Source organism: Parasteatoda tepidariorum, chromosome 1 (assembly GCF_982258835.1).
Source record: "Parasteatoda tepidariorum strain Cologne lab strain chromosome 1, Ptep-v5.0, whole genome shotgun sequence".
In the NCBI taxonomy this organism is placed as follows: domain Eukaryota; kingdom Metazoa; phylum Arthropoda; class Arachnida; order Araneae; family Theridiidae; genus Parasteatoda; species Parasteatoda tepidariorum.
The window spans coordinates 52,895,910-52,915,561 of record NC_141755.1 but is presented as its reverse complement, the minus strand read 5'-3'; the positions used below and the strand labels follow the sequence as shown (position 1 = coordinate 52,915,561).

Below are 19,652 nucleotides of genomic sequence, written 5' to 3'. Positions count from 1 at the left end.
TAGAAAAAAGGAAAAATTGATCTCAATTCTTGAAAGAAAATTTTAAAGCTGAACATCTCAGTCTTCCAATTATTGTATAAAAGCGTTAATAAAAGAAACCCAACGTTCGAACAATGGAATGTTTGGCAAAAGGACTGAATAATGACGGAATATTCGTTACATCCCTACCGTTCATATTGACTACTATCACCAAAATGTCAAAAGATTTTAATGCTTGAATAAAAAATTCAAAAATGAATTGTGTTTAACCCAGGGTGGCTTCCAAGTATATGCCCTTTGAGTTGGTGCTCTGTAATAATTTTTTTAATTTCTGTACCACTGTCATACTGTTGCCAAAATGTGGCTATTATTTTTCTAGAGATACCAATACTGAAATCTTCCCTTCAATTGTATCATTATAATTGCAACTATTTTCAACAAATTATTTTAGTAAAATTGCTCTTACTTTTCTCGATTCAACATTAATACTAAAAATTCCTGTTATTTCACGATATGTCTGAATTTCTATATTTGAATGTGTGAAAAATAAAAACAAATTAAAACTTCATTACTTGATTATAGTAAGAACATCATGAGTATTATATGTGTTCAAAATAATGTTAAATGTAAATAACACAATGATACAAGATATAATGCATTCCAACCTTGTAAAAGAAAGAAAAAAAGAACCAACATAGAGTTACAATCTGGTTATTACAGGAATAAAGCTTCTTTATTGTAATAAATTACATATTCAAGCAACGAAATGCTATAAAATATTAAAAGTAATTTCATGGAGCCACAATTTTCGTGACCTTTGATTAAATATAATTGTAGTCTTTTCTTTGAAAGATTGGTCATTAAGATTATAATTGTTAATTAAGAGAAGAGATATCAGAGTAACTATTTTAACTTATACAACCTTTTACAGAGATATCGGAGTAACTATTTTTACTTATACAACCTTTTACGGAGATATCAGAGTAACTATTTTTACTTACACAACTTTTTACAGAGATATCAACTTGCTCCGTGCAGTTGATAAATATTTTCTAAATGGTAGTTTTTTAATGTACAATAACAATGCTTAGTTTAGTAAATTTGATTTATAGGATTTTTACTAGCCGCTACTTCTGAATGATTCAAAGGCTTATATGATATGCCATTTTGTTACTGTTAAGCCGTGTTGAGCCTTTTAAAAAGTTGGCAAAATTTACTGAAAATCTGCAAATTTTAGTTTGTAATTCTCTACATGTTTTGTCGAACCTGTTGCAGTTTGCATCGCTGCTTTTAATTCTTTATTTTAAACTCGAATTAAAAATTTTGGTAGAGTTTTGGGGCCTCGTTTCTTATGAAAAATAATTATAAATTGTGATTAATTTTGTACTAACTTACTTAATTTTGTAATAACCTACTTTTATGTAGTATTTTAAAAAAATCTGTAGTTCAATATAATATTATACAGACTGAGTCGGAGAAATGATTTCTTTGCAAGTGGCATAACCATGATCAAGACTACTTCTCTTTAAGATGTAACGAATATTCAGCCACTATTAGATATTCGGCCCTTATGTTGAATATTTATCAAAGTATTACTTGGAAAACTATTTTTCGACAAAGTTTTTTTCTGGGGGTAAATTCAAATAGATTTGATAAAGAATAAACTAAAATCATGTTTTTACTATTCATTATTAGAAGTTGTTTTTACATGTATTTGTCAAGTTCTAATTAAGTTAATTTATGTTCTGAACGACAAATAGAAAAGTGAAATTTGAGGAATTGAAACTAGATGATTTTCTACTGAACCATGAGTTTTGTAATGCTGATTTTTTAAAATTATATTCAGGCAAAGCAATTATGTTGTTTTTTCAACACTTAAGGTTTTCAATATTGGAAACATTTTTTGATTTGTTTAATTTTTTGCTTGTTTTTCTGTATTTACCAGTGGCATAAAAAACTGTGATTCTCAACTTGAATGCTATATTTCAGAACTGAGAATAAAATTTCCTCCCCCGCTTCTCTTTGCTTTTTTTGGTAACTTTTCTTCATCCTTTATGTTATGACAGCATTTTTTTTAGAGCGCTTTTAATGAACATTATTCTTTGATGATTGTTTTTTTCTAAGAATATGGCAATGTGAAAGAGTTAAATTGAGATATTTCGCATTAAATCTTTCATTTAAAAATTAAGAACTGTTTTTGTTTTGGCTTCTATGTAGCTTTTTCTTTTTAAGAAACGTATGTTTTTATAAAAACGGTTTTATTATGCTGCAACAATTAAGAAGGTTTCTATTAGACTTAAAACATTACTTTTTCTTGAAAATACAACAATTGGAAAATAGATGTTTAGCTTTAAAATTTTCTTTCAAAAATTAATATCAATTTTTATTTTTTCTGTTTTGTTTCTGCATCTAATCTTTTTCATGGACGATTTTAAGGTAGCGCTGCATTTTTAAAAGAGTTTTTGATTGTGTTTTTTTTCTGTTTTAACGCTTTATGAATAATTTTTTCTGGGAAATATTATTTTTAGCATTTAAGTTTTGTTTTGAGAATTAAGACAGTATTTTTTTCTATTCCTCTCTTTGTTCAACTTTAAAACTTTAGTTTTTTTTAAATAATAGTCAGTTTTTTATTTATCTTAAATATTTCTATGTATCTTAATATCTAATTAGCTTTATTATTGTAAAAATTTTTGTTAATTTTTTTCTCTCTCCTTTATCCTGTACCAATAATACAGCTAAGCTTTGATTACACTCCTACTTTTCTATATTATCATTTACATACTCATTTTTGTTATGATATCTAGACTTTAAGGTAAATTTTTATTTATTTAAAAATATTGACTTTCTCGTAAAAGCCAATAAAAAAAAATTAAAAATCAGTCTGTTTATTATGAAGTGTAAAATAGCTTTTAAAAGAGAAACATTTCAAAATTTTGCATTTAAGATAAAATCTTTACTATTGTATTTTATTTATAGGCTCCTTGTTATTTGCATGTTGTTAAATACTTGCAAAAAATTAATAAATTTTTTTCTTGATTTGGATTAAGCCCGGTTCTGGTTTTTTGTGTTGTTAATTTGTCATTATCTTTAATGGGTTTACTAATATTGCATTTTCCTAAAAAAAAAACTTATCAGACATATTTAAAAATTAAAGTTTTCTTTACTTTCAAAAGTGCTAAATAAATGAATCAGTGTGTATATGTTATTAGTAAACGATTTTTATTCATTCATGGTCGTTAGCTGATTATTGTTAAAATGTTAAATATATATGAATTTTCAGGTGGTCAACATGAAACTGAGAAAGCCAAGAGTAACAGCTAAAATCTTTTCATCCGGCAAAGTTACCTGCACTGGAGCTACAAGGTAAAATATATTTTTAAACTTGCATTTTATTTTTAAACCTTTCATTATATTGTTATGGCCTCTTTTTTTTTTCTCTCTCTGACAGATATAAAAACTAATTTGTTAAATTAAGAAGAAGCTAAATGTAATAAGATGTGCAATCTTTTAATTCTTGTTTCTAAAACCGGAATTTAAAATGTCGGAACTTGTAATAAGCACGATTGGTAATTTTATTATTTTAAATCCTAATTTATTTTTTAAAAAAATTGCTTATTTTTAATATGAGTTATGTTTTTTATGGTTTAAAACCTTTCATCATACCTGACCAATATACAATACTTTAAAAATAAAAATTTATCTGATAGTTCAATAGGATTTGTCTATTTTTATCGATACTTATCATCATTTTAAACAGTAAATTAATATGTATGTATATAAGTTACTTCAGCTATATGCTTTTTGGTTTTTGACATACTGGTTTTGTGTACAGTAAAAACTATAAAAAAGTAGTACATGTTAAAAACTTGCCAACAATGATTAAAATTGTCATCTAAATTTTTAATTGATTTGTTGTTATCTTTGAAAAGGATTGAATTTTCCACTTTTATCTAGATAAACTTTTTTTTGGTTCAACCAATTTTGCTATTATCTAATTTCTTTTTTAACGATCAGTTTTATATTTCTCTTTTTTTAACAGGACCCTGACCGCCCCTTCCTTAAATAGAATTTGGGCAACAACTCAATTTAATATTGTGTAACTATCTGCACTAGTTATTTAACATGTTTAGGCAAAAATAATAATAAAAAAAGGTTAATTCTTTTTTTTAATTGCTAGAAAATTCTTTTACATTCTCTCTCTCTCTCAGAATTTTAATTTATGAAGATGGCTTTTAAACAATAACATGCAATTTACTTGAGTCTTTAAGAATAGTTGTATTTTTAAAGAATTTTTTCTCCTGATGTATAAATTTTAATTTAATAAAACTGAAATTCTGGGTTAAGGATATTTTTAAGATCACTTTTGTAAATTGTCAGTTTTGTGTTGCCACTTGATGAAAATAATCATTTGGTGAAGAAAAAAAAGTATCAAAGCTGTACATTTTAAGGAAGTAATCTTAGGTTAATGTTTTTGTGAAATGACTGAAAATATCTCTGAAAAGGGGATAATCATTTGAGAAGAGAAATTTAAGTTTTAACATTTTTAAAAATATTTAAAAAAGTAATAGAAAGATTGCATTAGTTAAAATGTAAATTAAATGATGACGCTATATATTTATACCACAATAAAGCATCCTTAAATTTTCGTAATTCCACTGAGCAAAGACATGTTTTTAAAAAAGATAATTTTATGCTATTTAATCTATAACTTGACACTAATTATATTTTACACATTTGCAAGCACTATTAACTGTTACTTATATGTTAGTATAAATTATTACTTTTGGTAATTTTCATTTTTCAGTAATGGCAAGTAAATAAACATGATGCACTCCCTACCCTAAGTTAAAATTAATAGGAACTCATTCACGGGAAAAAAATATACTATAAAAAAAAATTAACAGGAACCCCTCCAAAAAAAAAAAACGCACTTTTATTATTACTTAATATTGCATTTTGTGCTATAAACCTTGCAGATATGAAATGAAAATTTTTTAAAATTAAATCTATTAGAATTTACTTTGAGTAGTCTTGAATTCGAGCCTTCTCGCTCCCATGGTCACTGTTTGTTATGTTAACCTATTGTTGCAGCTCTGTATTTTTTGATTTATTATGTATTTATTTTATTTACGTAATTTAATTATGTATGGTATTTTTGGTGTAAATATTTTTCCTTTTCATTTTGCAGTGATGAAGATGCTAAAACAGCAGCTAGAAAAGTTGCCAGAAGTCTGCAGCAATTAGGATTTAGAGTTAGATTTACTGATTACAGAGTAGTCAATGTGTTATGTACCTGCTATATGTACTTTGGCATAAATCTTCTCAAGTTTACTGAAAAGCATAGACAGTTGACCTGGTAATTTGAAATTTCTTTTTACCAAGTCTCTTACTTTATTTCTACGCCATTATTTTTTGGAAGTTATGTTATAAACAAAAAATCTTCAAGGTGCACACAATTTTTTCACTCATGATTTGTCTTCTATTGCAATTCTGAATTTCTTTTATTTAATCTTACTTTCATTTCTCTTTTGTAAGAAAATGTAGTTAATTATATTATTTCTTAATGAAAAATCTTCAAATTATATTTTTGAATCCTATGACGTTAAAGACTACAGGTATGTTGTGAAGTTATTTGAAAATTGGTATTTTTAGAGGTGTCATGTATTTCTGAAATCAAAGTATCATTTGTACAACATGCAAAAATGAACATTTTGATAACTTTTAGTCTAATGATTAAATTTTCATGTATTCAGACTCAATGGTTAGAGAACTTAGTCTTAAATTTGCTAATTAATTTATGTGGGTGATATTTTAAATTTTGAAATCAGACTCAAAACTGTATTCTTAAAACGTATACAAAAATGTATTTTTTGCTGATAATTTTGAATTCTTACTGGGGATATTTGCAAATTATGGGGGTATCAGCAAAATATAGTCTTTATAGCTTCGACAGAAGATTGATTGAAAGTTTAGTGATTCCTCACTATTTGTAACCTGGCTAGTTTAAAAAAATTTTTTCCAATGAATTCAATGTATCACAAAAAGTCATTAAGTATTTTATAAGTATTAAATTAGTTTTATCAAAATACTGATGAAATTCTTTAAATTGCATAAAATGTAGAAAATTTAGTTTATAAGTTGTAAGCATGACAAACAAAATTTTTTGCTATTGCAACATTTAATACTGGTAATCAAACATATTTTAAGATATATATTGTCTTTGCAAAATTAATTACTGAAAAAAACTGCATTTTTATTTTTAGTATTTTAATATGGGTTTGTCAAAAAACAAGGAGTGATAAATTATCAGAGGAAACTGAAATAAAAAATAACAAGATTTTTTATTAGAGATATTAGCCGCATGTACCCAGGAAGGGAAGAAGTGATGTAAAAACACAGGAAAGGACATCAAAAGCATTATTTAGTGATGAGCTTTGGAAAAACGGTATGAGCTATTCTGTAGAGAAAATTCCTGATTTAAATGTTAGGAAAACTAAATTTCATGGGTTTTATTCTTAGTATGTTCTTCCATATCTGGAAAGAATAACCAGGAAGTCTGTATGTGCACAGGGTGCGTAGCGTTTGTAAAAAGTACTTAAAGGTGCTTTTTTTGGGATTTCGTTTTTAAAAGCTTTTAAAGGTGCTTTTTTCAGCTGTCGTTTTTAAAAAGTGCTTTTTTTTCGAATAATTTTTTTCCCTTCCCTTCAGTGATATCTGGTGGATCCCATGCATTTCACGAAAAATGGGGAGTTTGGTACGTAATCATTCACGCGGACTTCTTTTCGTACCCACGTTATGACTTGCACATGCGCGCACTTTTGAAACCGAAACCCGAGTGCTCCAATTCGGATAGAGAATATCAGATCCTTATGAAATGTTTTTCTTTTTAATTTATTTTAATTTTGTTCTTGTTTATTTTATTTTACTTTTTAACACTTTTTTTGTCGTAAGGGTACTTTAGTTCTGAGTTCAGGGTCGAGTTGAATTCACTCTGTGATGTGGGAAAGTACTGATTGTTTCGATTTACGCCCGTTTCTTTTTTTTTTTTAACGCTATAACTGTTTATAAAAAGTTTTTGTTTTTCAATAATATCATTGATTGAATATGAATTTTTTGAGTGCTTGAAAATTTTTGTAAAGTTCTTGAAAGTTTTTAAAAAGTGTTTATTTTTTATTCAAAGATTTGGCTACGCACCCTGTGTGCATCTACTACAGAAACATAGATATGATCCTTTTAGGAATCTAAGATCTCTGTCCCACTCTTCCGAGGGGTTCTGAAACAACTACAAAAAAATTTCTTTGTAGTTTTGATGAAGAACATATCAACTACACAGGCAGAGACTCGTGAATGCAGCATAGAAAAATACTTAAGGAGTAAAAACACCAGTGCAAAATTTAGACAACATTTTCAAGTTGTCATTGTCAAGTATTAATGGCTACAGAATGCACAAGGGTACACTTGTGTTGTATATTTCAAGGATGGTAGAAATAATGCATTAGACCATCAGTCAAATTCCATTATTTCTATTGACCTAACCCACAATTAAGATTGTGTGAAAATTTATGATAAAGAACCTTTATCCCTTCTAGTGTAACAAATGAAGGCTACTGGTCTCGTAAAGCTGCCAGTCAATTCAAAAATAGATTTATGTTTTCAAATTTAGTTGTCCACAAAGAATTTAACATTGATGTTGGCTGGTCATTCTTTGAAACTATTCTTGGGAAAGGTGTCCTTAATAGGTGCCAAAGTCTTAAAACATAGTTTGTTCGTGTGCAAATACACTGTTGAAACAAGACATCAATGTTAAAAGAACGGTTTAGTCTCTGCAATTCTTTTCTAAACATGAAATCATTACATTTTGTCTCCTCTAAAATACCTAATTCAATTGAAATTTCTTTGAATTCTCCTTTAAATTCTTGAATGTAAACTCTCTTGTCCCCAAACCATGCACCAAGCTGTGTTATTTACTGATTTGCCATCAGAATAAGCTGTAGCTCAGTACAAGAAGCTTCAACATCAGCTACAATTTTAGATGGCCAGTGGATAACAGTACTGTCTGATAGCAGGGAGCATAGTGTTTATAAAAAGTGCTTAAATGTGCTTATTTTTGATTTATGTTTTTTAAAAGCCCTTAAAGATGCTTTTTTTAATTCTGGGTTTCTAAAAAGTTCTTAATTTTCTATCTTTTAAATAGAGGTGTTTTACTCTGCCATGTAGATAGTCGTTCTAAATTATAAGTAATGCATGTTTTTCACAATTTTCTCTACAATATTTATCAGAAACTAGTTATTTTATCATTATTATGTAAAGTGTTTGAAAATGTTTGTGAATTTTATTGATTTTATGTTTATAAATTAAAAACTTTAAACGGTAGACAATAATAAAATTTTTATTACTGTACAGATCCTAATTAGAATTTTTTTTGGAAAGTGATTAAAAATATTTTTTGAGTGCTTAAAAAGTACTTAAAAGGTGCTTATTTTTGTTTAAAAAAATCTGACTATGCACCTTGGATAACTATTGGTGGCCTGGCCAAATAATTTCAACAGATAACAGCATTTCAGGCCCATATTTGATAACAAGTTTAAATAATTGGAAAAACCACTATTTGAAACAATTGCAGTTGACTCGTACTTATGCTCTTTGCCATGTGATAGGTCGCCTAATTCTGCGAATTTTTTTCCCATACAATTTAGAACTTGTTTTAAAGATAAATAAGATTATTATCAAATTGAAATGCAATCACCTGAAATCTAAAATGAAATTATTTTAGAATATTTGATTTGATAATAAGATCTAAATTAAAAAATTTAAAATTTCGAAACGAAAAATTATTAAAACAATAACAATTTAATCAATATTTTATCTATCAAAATACCAGTGCAAATATATTGTTAATAAAATTGAATATGTTGTTATAATGGTATGTGATCATCTAAAAAGGTTATTTTAAGTAGAACATAAAAAAATTTTTGTCATGTTTGCAACTTCATGTCTGCGACATATTTATTATTTTTAATTCAATTATTTAATTTCTTCAAACATCTTGTCATTTCTTTTGTACAGATATAAACTGAAATCGTACCATGAAAAATAACAAAAAGTTTAATTTATTTCATAAAATTCAGAAAAAGTTTTATGAATGTAGAAAAACGTTCTAAAAACTGTATTTTTCTGCATCATGTTCGCAACATTTAAAAATTTTCTTTTAAATGTGTTTAAATTCATTTTAATTTTTAAATATGCATTGGTTTAAAAGAAGCCATGCCTCATGATTTCATAATATAAAGAACTGTTAATCTAGCTCAACTTTTTATTTAATTATGAGTAATCAAACTTTGATGTCTGCAATGTGCCCAAAACTGTGAAAACATCCTGAGACCACTTAATGTTATAAAAACTTAGATATTTTGTAATCTCAAATTTTTTTAATTTATTATTATTATTATTATTTTAACTTGTTTTTTAAAAGCCCTTTTATATATTCCTTTATATTTATGCATAGTTGCCATCTCTACTGGATTTTCCAGTTCCTCCTGGTTTACTGGTTTAATAAAAATTCTCCTGGTTTTTGTGCATTTTAGAAAATTCCCTAAAATTGAGTATGTTTCCTAGAAAAAATCCCTTTTGAAATATAATTTTTGCACAGATTACTGCTTAAATATTTAAACAAGTAGGTATTACTAATATATAATGAAGCGACTCTTATTTATAGAAATCAGTTTAAAAATTTTTTTTGTTCTAAAATGTTCAGTTTGTTTTTATTCAGAACTACCTTTTTAAATTAATTAACAAAAATCTTAATTATTTCTTATGAATTATATGCCTATTCAAAATTACGAGTAAATGTAATTCACAACATTTCAAGCATATTTAATGCCAATCATGACCGGAAAATATTGCAGTTTTTCTATTCTGATGTCTATAAAAATCCCTAAAATTCCCTATCCATAAAATATTTAGCACATTTTGCAACAGTTATCATGAAATATATGTTATTTCGTAAAATCTACTGGATTTTTGCCTATCTATGTTGGCAGCTATGTATATGTGATTTTTCTGCTTATTAAGTTATCAGATTCAAGGAAATTGGTTTTTAGGGTTATTTTGTCTTTATTTTCTAAGAAATAATCCATGTTTGATTTTGCACTTTAAAACTTTGCTCCCTCTCATTCTTCATTTATTTATACTTATCAATCTTAAAACACAATCAATGTAGGCTATTTACTCCTACATTGACTTTCAATCTACTTTTGTCCTTACATCATCAAAGAGGATCTGAAAACATGGGTTTGTTGCAATCATGTGCATCAAGAAGTGTTAACTTAAAATTGAAAATTGTTTGTCGTAATAACGTCATATTGAACTAAACTCAGTGGTGTGACAGTCTATTGAGGGCCTAGACCTACTGTGCCCATCTAAGCTTTTTTGACCTTGGGCCCTGGGGTGCAGGAGCAGACATTCCGATTGAGTGCTCAGCCGAACGCGGGTTTCCCCGAGTTTAGTCCCCAAGCATGCTTGGTACTCGTTTTATTGACCCACTGAAGGGATGACAGTCTGAGTCAACCTTGCCTGACCCATGGATAGAACCTAGGGCCTGTGGCATGAGAGTGTGAAGTGCTACCACTCAGCCACTGAGTGTCAGCATTGTATTAATCAGATCAAAATTTGAAAAATCATATGCAAATTGCAGAGAAAGTGATTGAAAAACAACATGAATTTGTGACAGAATCATCGCAAAAGGAGCGCACCATAAAAAAAAGATAATTTAAATTTTGAATTGATATGTTGTAATAACATTGTATTAAAAATGTTAGAACTTGATGAAACCAAATGGAAGGATAAGAAAAAATAATTGGAAAACAACTTAGATTTATGATAAAGTTGCAAGAAATAAGGAACACATCAAAAAGTGATAGTTTAAGGTTAGCAAGTCATGATAACATTATATTAAAAATACTAGAACTCGTAAAACCAAATGGAAATTTTTTAAAAAAAAAACTGTTGAAAAATGACTTAAATTTATGGTGGAATCATCAGAAATCAAGTTTGTCAAAAAATGATTATTCAAATTCAAAATCTACTTATGAACCATATTTATTAAAATTATTTTTCAATGTATTGAGGACCTAATCATGATTGAAAGGTATGAGAGTGTAAATTTTTTAAGTCAAACTTCGGAGGGGGCAGCGCACCTCACAAATCTTCCATTGGTTGCCCTCTAGTCAACTAGCTTGAAATTTCAGCACTCAGTAAAAAATCATTGGTGAGATTGAGATATTTCAAATAGTCAATTTTAAAATTTGTGTTGCCTGCTAATATGAGATATTGCATTCTATCTGATAACAAACTAACCCTTAAATGGTTTTTTTTTTTTCATTTTTTTTTCAATAATTAGCTGTTATAAATAATAATATTCAGATTTACTGAAAAAATATGTGAAATTAAGGTTCAAGAAGCAAATGTTTATTAGTGACAATTGCACAATAACTAAGGTAATAAAGAATTACTTAGACACATTATAAAGTTAATTTTTAATATAATTATTAAGACATAGACACTGAAACATTTCTGTTACATATTTTACTTGTAGGAAATACAAAGGGTGTGGGGTATTTTTTCAACACCCCTTGTAGGATAATTTTTTTTTTTATCCCATTATAAGCCTTTAAATATTTTTTTATACATTTCTAAATCAATTAATCATGCATTTAAGTTATTGAAAATATATCAAATGACCAATGTATTTATATTGGAAATGCTTTATTATGCTGAAATTGAGAGAAATAAGTCATGTAAAATTTTTTAGTGTATGTATAAAAATGAATTCAACATATTTTGCAGTTTTATAACTGCGTAATTGAATATTATTTTTCTTATATATTATTAAAAATGTGAAATAAGTGATATTGTTCATGATTGATATCAAATCAACTTGCAGTCTAAAGCCTATGTTTTTTAATGTAGCTGATACTGAGTGAAAGATTTGATAATCATATCAGAGAATTATAAGTTAACAATAATAAAATGTGTGAAATTAATTATATTTTGGGGTAATATTTTATTGTCATCATTAACATTGAAAAGACTGAACATTGTTGTAAACCTAGAAAGGCTGAAGGTGCCAGTTTGGCCCTTCCCAGATTATTTATGTAGATCAATCATTCAAAATCTTAAAATATAATCATATTTAATTTAATAAAAACATATAGACTTAATTTTTGAAATTCTATGGTATTTGATTTGGTTAAAGAAAATATTTGATTAAGCAGAACACTGGCTTTTCAATTCTATGTATTCATAATGTACCCTATGTATTCATAATTGAGTTTCCTTTTCTTATAAATAATAATTATGGATATTTTGAAATATTCTTTTATTTTTTAATGAAAATAGGGTATCTTATATATATATATATACTAAAGGATACTTTATACCCAAAATTATCTGTGGTTATGGGATACCTTTGTGCCACTCTAGCTCCTCCCCATTCTAGGTATAATGTTCTTTATATATGTTTCTATAAGGCTAACACATGAATGAATAATTTTACTCAATTCTAATTTCACCTATAGTTTGTCAATGACCCTCTAGAAATCCTTAACACCCCTTAAAGTCTTCACTGCCAGTACCCTTGTTAGAAACCTATGCTCCAAATCATTAAATATGTGTGCTGTTGTAATTAAGAAATTCTCTTAGATCTTTAACATGAAAATGAATCTATAATTTTATACCATAAAGTTGCTACAATTTTATATAGCAACCTGTATTTCTCTAATAATTTTACCCAAAGTACTTTTTTACACTCTCTTCTCAGCCTTCACATACACAAAAAAAGTTTAAATGTATTTTTTTCCTTTTTTTTAATGAAAAACTAAAGAACATTCTTCCCATTTAAGCTAATTTATAAACATGTTTTTAAGGTATACAAGCAACTATTTAAAAAGTAGCCAATTACTTAAGTAAAAGTTTCCTTCTATTTAATCTATCAAAGTTAGTAATTCTAATGTTTACGAACAGTAACCATCTTCATTTGTAACCTTCAACAGTTTGTAATTTTAATCTTATGAACAGTAATCTTTTTTATTGACTCAACAGCACATCCCAAGCAGACCAATGCCTTTTGCATAAATTTTCACCAACATCTTTATTTTAGTCAATGACTTTCTAATTTTCAACCTGTAGATTATTTAAATCTTCTTTAGTACATTTAATTCATCTAATTGAGGTCTACCCCTCAGTGTATTTTCCCAGGGCTTCACCAGAAAAATCTTTTTGCAATTATTATCTTCACGCATTCCAGCTAGTTGACCAGCCAACTTTATTCTCTTTTACTACAGAAGTGTCTTCTGGTATTTTATGGAATTCAAAGTTAAATCCAATAACAAAAATTAACTTGCACCCAACCAGAAAACGCTTCTCAAAATTTCACTTATGATCCAAAAAGCCACTTTGTGGCATCTCTTCAATGATGTTCTCTGGTGTAAAGTTTTAATTTATTTTAGGCAGTTAAATTCTGGATATAATAAAAGTTAGGTGGAATTAAATTTTGCTTCAAAGCATTTTAAAACCACCTATTTGCTGTTGGGATAATTTTCTGTATTTCTAATAAAAAAAAATGTTTCTACCATTCCTGAATACACAATTTAATATATTATTTCTCATATATATTGAAAAAAGGTATACCACATTTTGTGTATTTTAGGTTGGTGAAAAAAACAATATTAAAACTTGATAATTTTGTTAATTTTTAATTTTCTTGATATTAAATACTTAACCACTGTTCTTACCTTTTTTTGAGTACATAAATCTGTGTAAAATTACTTATTTCAATGAATGTATTCATTTTTAGCTATGAACCTGAGTTACATCCTGGAGCTACTTATAAAATTAAAGAGCTTAAAGCAACTTTGAAGCTATTTACTACAGGAAGCATTACTATTACTGGTGAGTTTTACAGAAATTACATAGATACTTCTATCATGTTTCATACTTCATTACATCAGATACCATTTTTGCTCTTTTTTTTTGCATATGTCAGGTATTCTTTAATGTTCTGCACTATATTTAATACAAAAATGTCTACAAATATTGTTGTTTAACTTCTATTTTATATATACTTGTTCACACTTCTTACACTCTATTCAGACCAACAAATTAATTAGATGAATAATGTTCACATAATTTTTTATTTTATTTTTCTCATTGGAAATAGTAACTACTTACTAATTTTATTTTATTTTTTAACTGGCTTTGTTTACGACTATTGATATTCAACTCTGTAACCATGCAATTTTGAACCCAATCCAGAAGACAAAGGAACTCCTGAATTAAGCACTTCTCAAGAATCAAGAACTAACCTGCATTTGCATTGCATAGAGAGAAGAAACCTCTCCCAGTTTGCTCAACAGTAAGGGGACTCAAACCCATGATCCGCCTACCAGTGGAGATATTTTATGATAGCACTATGTTCGATGTGTGCAGAATTCTTATCAACCATCCATGGCTGGAATTTAAACTTGAGTCGCTTCATTGGGAGGCAAGCGCTCTATCTCCTCAGCTACCTCATCTCATTACTAACTAATTGAAATTATTTGGAATAAAAATTATTTATCATTGCGATTCTGCTACCCATTGAGAATATATGTGTGTAGTTTTTCATTGAGTACATGACCCTTTTCAATAAAACTAACTTGACTTAATTAAACCTTAATTAGCAACAGGGTTTCACAGTGCAAGATAAAATCAATGAGAATACGAAACAAAATCATTATGCGAGAACCACATTTTTATTGTTTTAAAATGAATGTAAAATTGCATCAATATTGCATTTAAAGCTACATAAAATTGTTATAAATGCATTCGATGCCATATAAAAGAGAGAAAAGTAAATATAATATACATGGGTGTGATAAGATAAGCATTAATATTATTAAAATTTTAATAATAGACTCATTAATAAATTCTCTGGTATTTGATGTCTTGTAGCACTTAAGTGAAATGCTGAAGCATAACATAATGCTTAATTTTTGTTATAAAGAGTTATCTAAAAATGACAATGTTCAGAAATTTAACCTTAAATTATTGGACCAAATATTCTATGTTTCAGATCGTGGATGAAGAGCTTTTAGAACATATATTATTTTTAAAAAATATCTATTGTGTTTAAGTTTTAGGATTTTAATCAGCTTATAGATTTCTATTTATAGATAATTTGATGAAAAAGTTAGGCTTATTGCAGTGGCAAAATAATTTATGATGAAAGGTTTATAATGAAGATCATAATTGGCTGAAGATGTTGATTCAAGATGCATTTTCAATTGTTCACTATTTTATTCCAGAGTGATATAGGCAAGCAGTTATTTATCAAAAATCATTAATTGCTTAATGAAGAATCAAATATGATAAATAATAATAATGTTTGATTTTTGAACTATGGTACTCCAAATTCAAGAGAGATCTTCATTTTTATGTACATATGAGCTATTAAATATAAAAAATTGTTGGGTATGGCTGCAGGGCTAAGCCCCACAGAAACCTCCGTCCACCCAGAAATAAAAAATACCAGTATTGTGTATTCGTTAGAAGAGTTTTCACCTAGGAAAGTTAAGGAATCCATGTATTGGCTGTTAATTTATTTATTTTATTGCCAAGGCTCTTTTTCTTGCTTTATGCATTCAAATGTGTTGGCAGAAAGGAAAGTGTTAGAAATAATAAAGAATTTTTATAAAATCATAAAATTTACCAACCATATTTTGGTTTTCTAATTCTATACTAATGTGTTAAGCAGATCTAAATAGAATCTCTAAAAATAGATTTTATTTTGCACTTAATTTAAGGCTGTGGCACTAATATATTACTGATTATATTACTGGATTTTATTTACTGAGAAAGAGGTTAAATAAAATAATTAAATTTTTTAATGTTAAAAAATATCTTCTGCATATTTCAGCATAACAGATATATTTATAGATATATATTTTTTCAATGTATATATTATTCTTTCTCTTACAGCTCCTAGTGTAGAGAATGCTCAGAAAGCAGTTGAACATATCTTCGAATTGGTGTATGAATTCCGAACTCCAAAACCACCAACTAAGAATTCTCAATGCCACAATAACCTGATGTCTTTGAAAAAGAAGAGTATATTTCAAATTGGTTATTCAAGTTCCGATCAAGACAGTGATATTGATTTAGAAGACAGTGATGGTAGTTTTGACTAATTATCTATTAGTTCCTAGACTAGTCTTGTTGCAAAACAATCTATGTGAACCTCAAAATAAACTGTGTAGAACTGAATTCGTATCAAAAGTTTTATATGCTTTACTAAATTAAAGAGACTTGGGTTTAATATCTTCTGCTGTGTTGTTTGTAATTGTTTTGTATCACGTGAGATGGTTTTTTTTCTTTGGTTGATTATGTTATAAGGCTTTTGTTTTGATAGTTGTATAATTTTTGTTTCTAATGCTCAGTTGCTTAAATTAAATGCGTTATTTACTGTTACTATTTAATTTATCCCTAGCTCCTGTTACTGTAACAGGTATAGCCACCATATCCTAGGATTCGTGGTGATGCAAGATAATCCTGTGCAGAAGTAATGTGTCTTTAAATTTATTTAAAAAATAGTAATACAATTCTAGATCTTTTAATCGTTTTTATGAAAATTGTAAGTTATTGGTGTTTCAATATTTTGCTTTTTAGAGTAATGAAATTAGATATCTAGAATGCTTACTATACTCAAGAAAAAGTGTCTGTTTTTTCTGAAATTAATAATATTTTTTTTCTAAATTTTATTTTCTGGGAGAAATTTTGTTACATTAATTGTACTTTTGCTGTTTCTACTCTAATAATTTATTTCATACTAAAAACAAATAAACAAAGTTTCTATGTTAAACTGGGAATCCCGGTTTTACGTTTTCCTTTCCTACGTTATCCCACTTCCTATGTCATTTTCTGCTGATCTCTGAAAATATCCTATACTGATAATGTTAAAATATACTAGATTCTAAATTACATTATTTAAAAAAAATCCTGCTTTATACATTTTTGTAACTGATCAAGATAATTTTTTCTACATAAAGTAAACACAAACTTTATCCAATCTTTTTCTTATTTTCTAAAAAAGAAAGTCTTATTTCTCAGCTGTTTGAAATTGTTCTGATATTCTTTCTATTCCATTTTGTTGTCCATTTTATGCGTGAGGGGATTTCTCTCCTAAGTCAAAATCAGAAATGTGCTGGGATGGGCAAAGCACGTTACCTTCAGTAAAGGAAGCTGAAATTATAAAATTTGCTTGTGGAATTTTTCCCATCAAAGTTCAACTAATGAATCTTGGAATAATCCTTTCATTTAAAGAATCAATTAGGAAATCATTTTTCTTCTTCTTGATTCTGGTGACCTGCAAGATGATTCTAAAAGAGAAGCAAATGTTCTGTAAGCTCCAGATTTGATTTCTAAGCATTTGACAGTGTCATTTAAATTGCATTAAAAGTGAGTTAAGTAAAGAATTCAAAATTTTAATGCAATTAAAAATAGTACTTCCAATGAAAAAACGCGTTTAGCAGCAGTGAATCCAAAAGGAATTGAAACAAATGAGACAAGAAAAAAGTTGGATAAATATGACAACCAAAGCTGACCTCTTCATTGAAGATGTCAGCTTTTACTAAAGCAGGCTTTTTGGTATTCAATGGGAACAATGGCCCTTTAGAGTAAAAATTTGTAACGATAGATCTTTTGAAAGACTAAGATGTGTATATCGATTGCTATACGCATCCCAACTCTTCAATATCTAATTTAATGTCTGTTTCCGTTATTAGTGATGAAGATGAGTAAGAAATATTGGAGGGTATACCCACAACTGATCAAGAGTTTCAAAGCATAAAAACTCTAAAACAATATTTATTAATGTAAACCATAAGCAATTTTCCTGGCAATTGCTAATATTGAGCAGGATATTGTTGAATTTGTATATAAAAATAAGTAAAGATTGCTTTTTTTCTTATAGCTCACTTATTAGTAAGTGTCAATTTTTGAAAAACATGCTTACATTTTTTTTTACTCCGATTTTACCTTTTCTTGCTTTGTTTGTATTTCAATGCTAGTCCGGCAGACTTAAAATCAGGGTTCAACTGTATTTCAAAATTTCTGCTTGATTTAGTTGCCCTTGTTTTTAATAGAAAATATTTCGTAAAGTAGCTATAGGTAAACGTTTTTATATTTGCTATATTTAAAAGCTTTCCAGCTAAATTAACTATGACCCTTTTAGCGCCTTGAAAAATCTTTCAGAAACCTCTCTATTGAGTCTTATTTAATTTTAAAAATTCAATAATATTATTTATAAGATAAATGTTTTCTTACTTTGTTTTTTTGACTAACCATTTATCTTAATTCTAAACTCCACTTTACTGTTACCATCAATATAATAGAGAATACATTTTGATTCATGCCATTCATAAACTAGTATGTATTCTAATCATGAGTAAAAAAATTAAATTTTTACTGCACTCATTATTAATTAATGGTTAGATTTATCTGCTTGCTTAATGTATTTTTATCAATATCATGACAGACATATCTTAAAATTGACATATTGTCAACTTTTGATAAATTGTATAATTATGTTAAATCTCAAACTATGATCTTTAAAATTCATTCCTTCAGATTTTGAAAGAAATTTTCTTTTTCAATCTGGGTGCTACGACACATATCTAAAAAGAATGTCAAGAAAGACTTAAATTCCAAACTATCATTTTATAATAGGAAATTTGTATATTTACAAGACGTTTAAACACCTTTAACTTTAACGATTAGTATTAATTTTTAAAATTATTTTACATGTCAATTCTGTTGTTGCCACTGTATGCATTGCAGTAGCAGATATCTATTTCTCTTCCAACTTCTAAAAAATCTGAATTAAAGTTTATTACCTTGTCTTTATAATATATAATGAGTATAAAACTATTTGGTATCAAACATATATATGATTTATATTTTGTAATTATTTTGCTAACATGAAATAAAACCCAACCATTCCATTCAGAAATTTTTTTAGTATGCAAGAAAATTTTTTCTATTTGAGTTCCTAGTTGAATGACTGAAAGCAATTATTAATTATAATTGCTTGGATCTCTGATAGAATTAGTAAACAGTATTGTTAGGATACCTTGCAAAGTGGGGTTAAAAATGTGTACTTCTGCAAATTATGGACAAATGTTCTCTCCTATATAAGCATTCTTTAAAGTATTTCTAAGCAAAAAAAAAACTTCTTTTGGATGAAAAGCAACTTAGTTTCATTCCTTGTTAGTGTTATTGCAGCATTGAAAATACAGTGATCACAAAATTTATATATATTTTTTTCTACTTCATGTGTCTTCGATAAATTTATTTTGTATCCTTAATTTCATATAATTTCATGCTTGCAACAGTATAAATAGTTGTTAATGTATCTGGTACATTCATATAATATGCATAGGAATTAAGAAACCAAGTATTAATAGGTTGGTAATTCTTTATTAAAGCTTAAATGTTCATTAAAGTTCATTCAAGTTTTGTAGCTATGTTAATGTATATTCAGCAACAAAAAAAAAAGAAAAAATTGTGTAAAAATCAGTTTTATGATATTGTATTGAATTAAAAATAGTTTTAGTTTATAATAAAATTTATTTTATTATTAA

General features: G+C 27.4%; 1 protein-coding gene across 1 annotated transcript in view; it reads left to right on the top strand.

The window, feature by feature from the left end:
• LOC107447466 (TATA box-binding protein-like 1) overlaps positions 1-19,652 on the top strand; it is a 22,598-nt gene extending 2,946 nt beyond the window's left edge. Inside the window, exons 2-5 of the mRNA XM_016062395.4 lie at positions 3,260-3,342; positions 5,168-5,335; positions 13,832-13,926; positions 15,994-19,652. Coding sequence (XP_015917881.1) covers positions 3,260-3,342; positions 5,168-5,335; positions 13,832-13,926; positions 15,994-16,202 — 555 coding nt within the window. The 3' untranslated portion in view covers positions 16,203-19,652. The remainder of the gene's footprint in view (positions 1-3,259; positions 3,343-5,167; positions 5,336-13,831; positions 13,927-15,993) is intronic.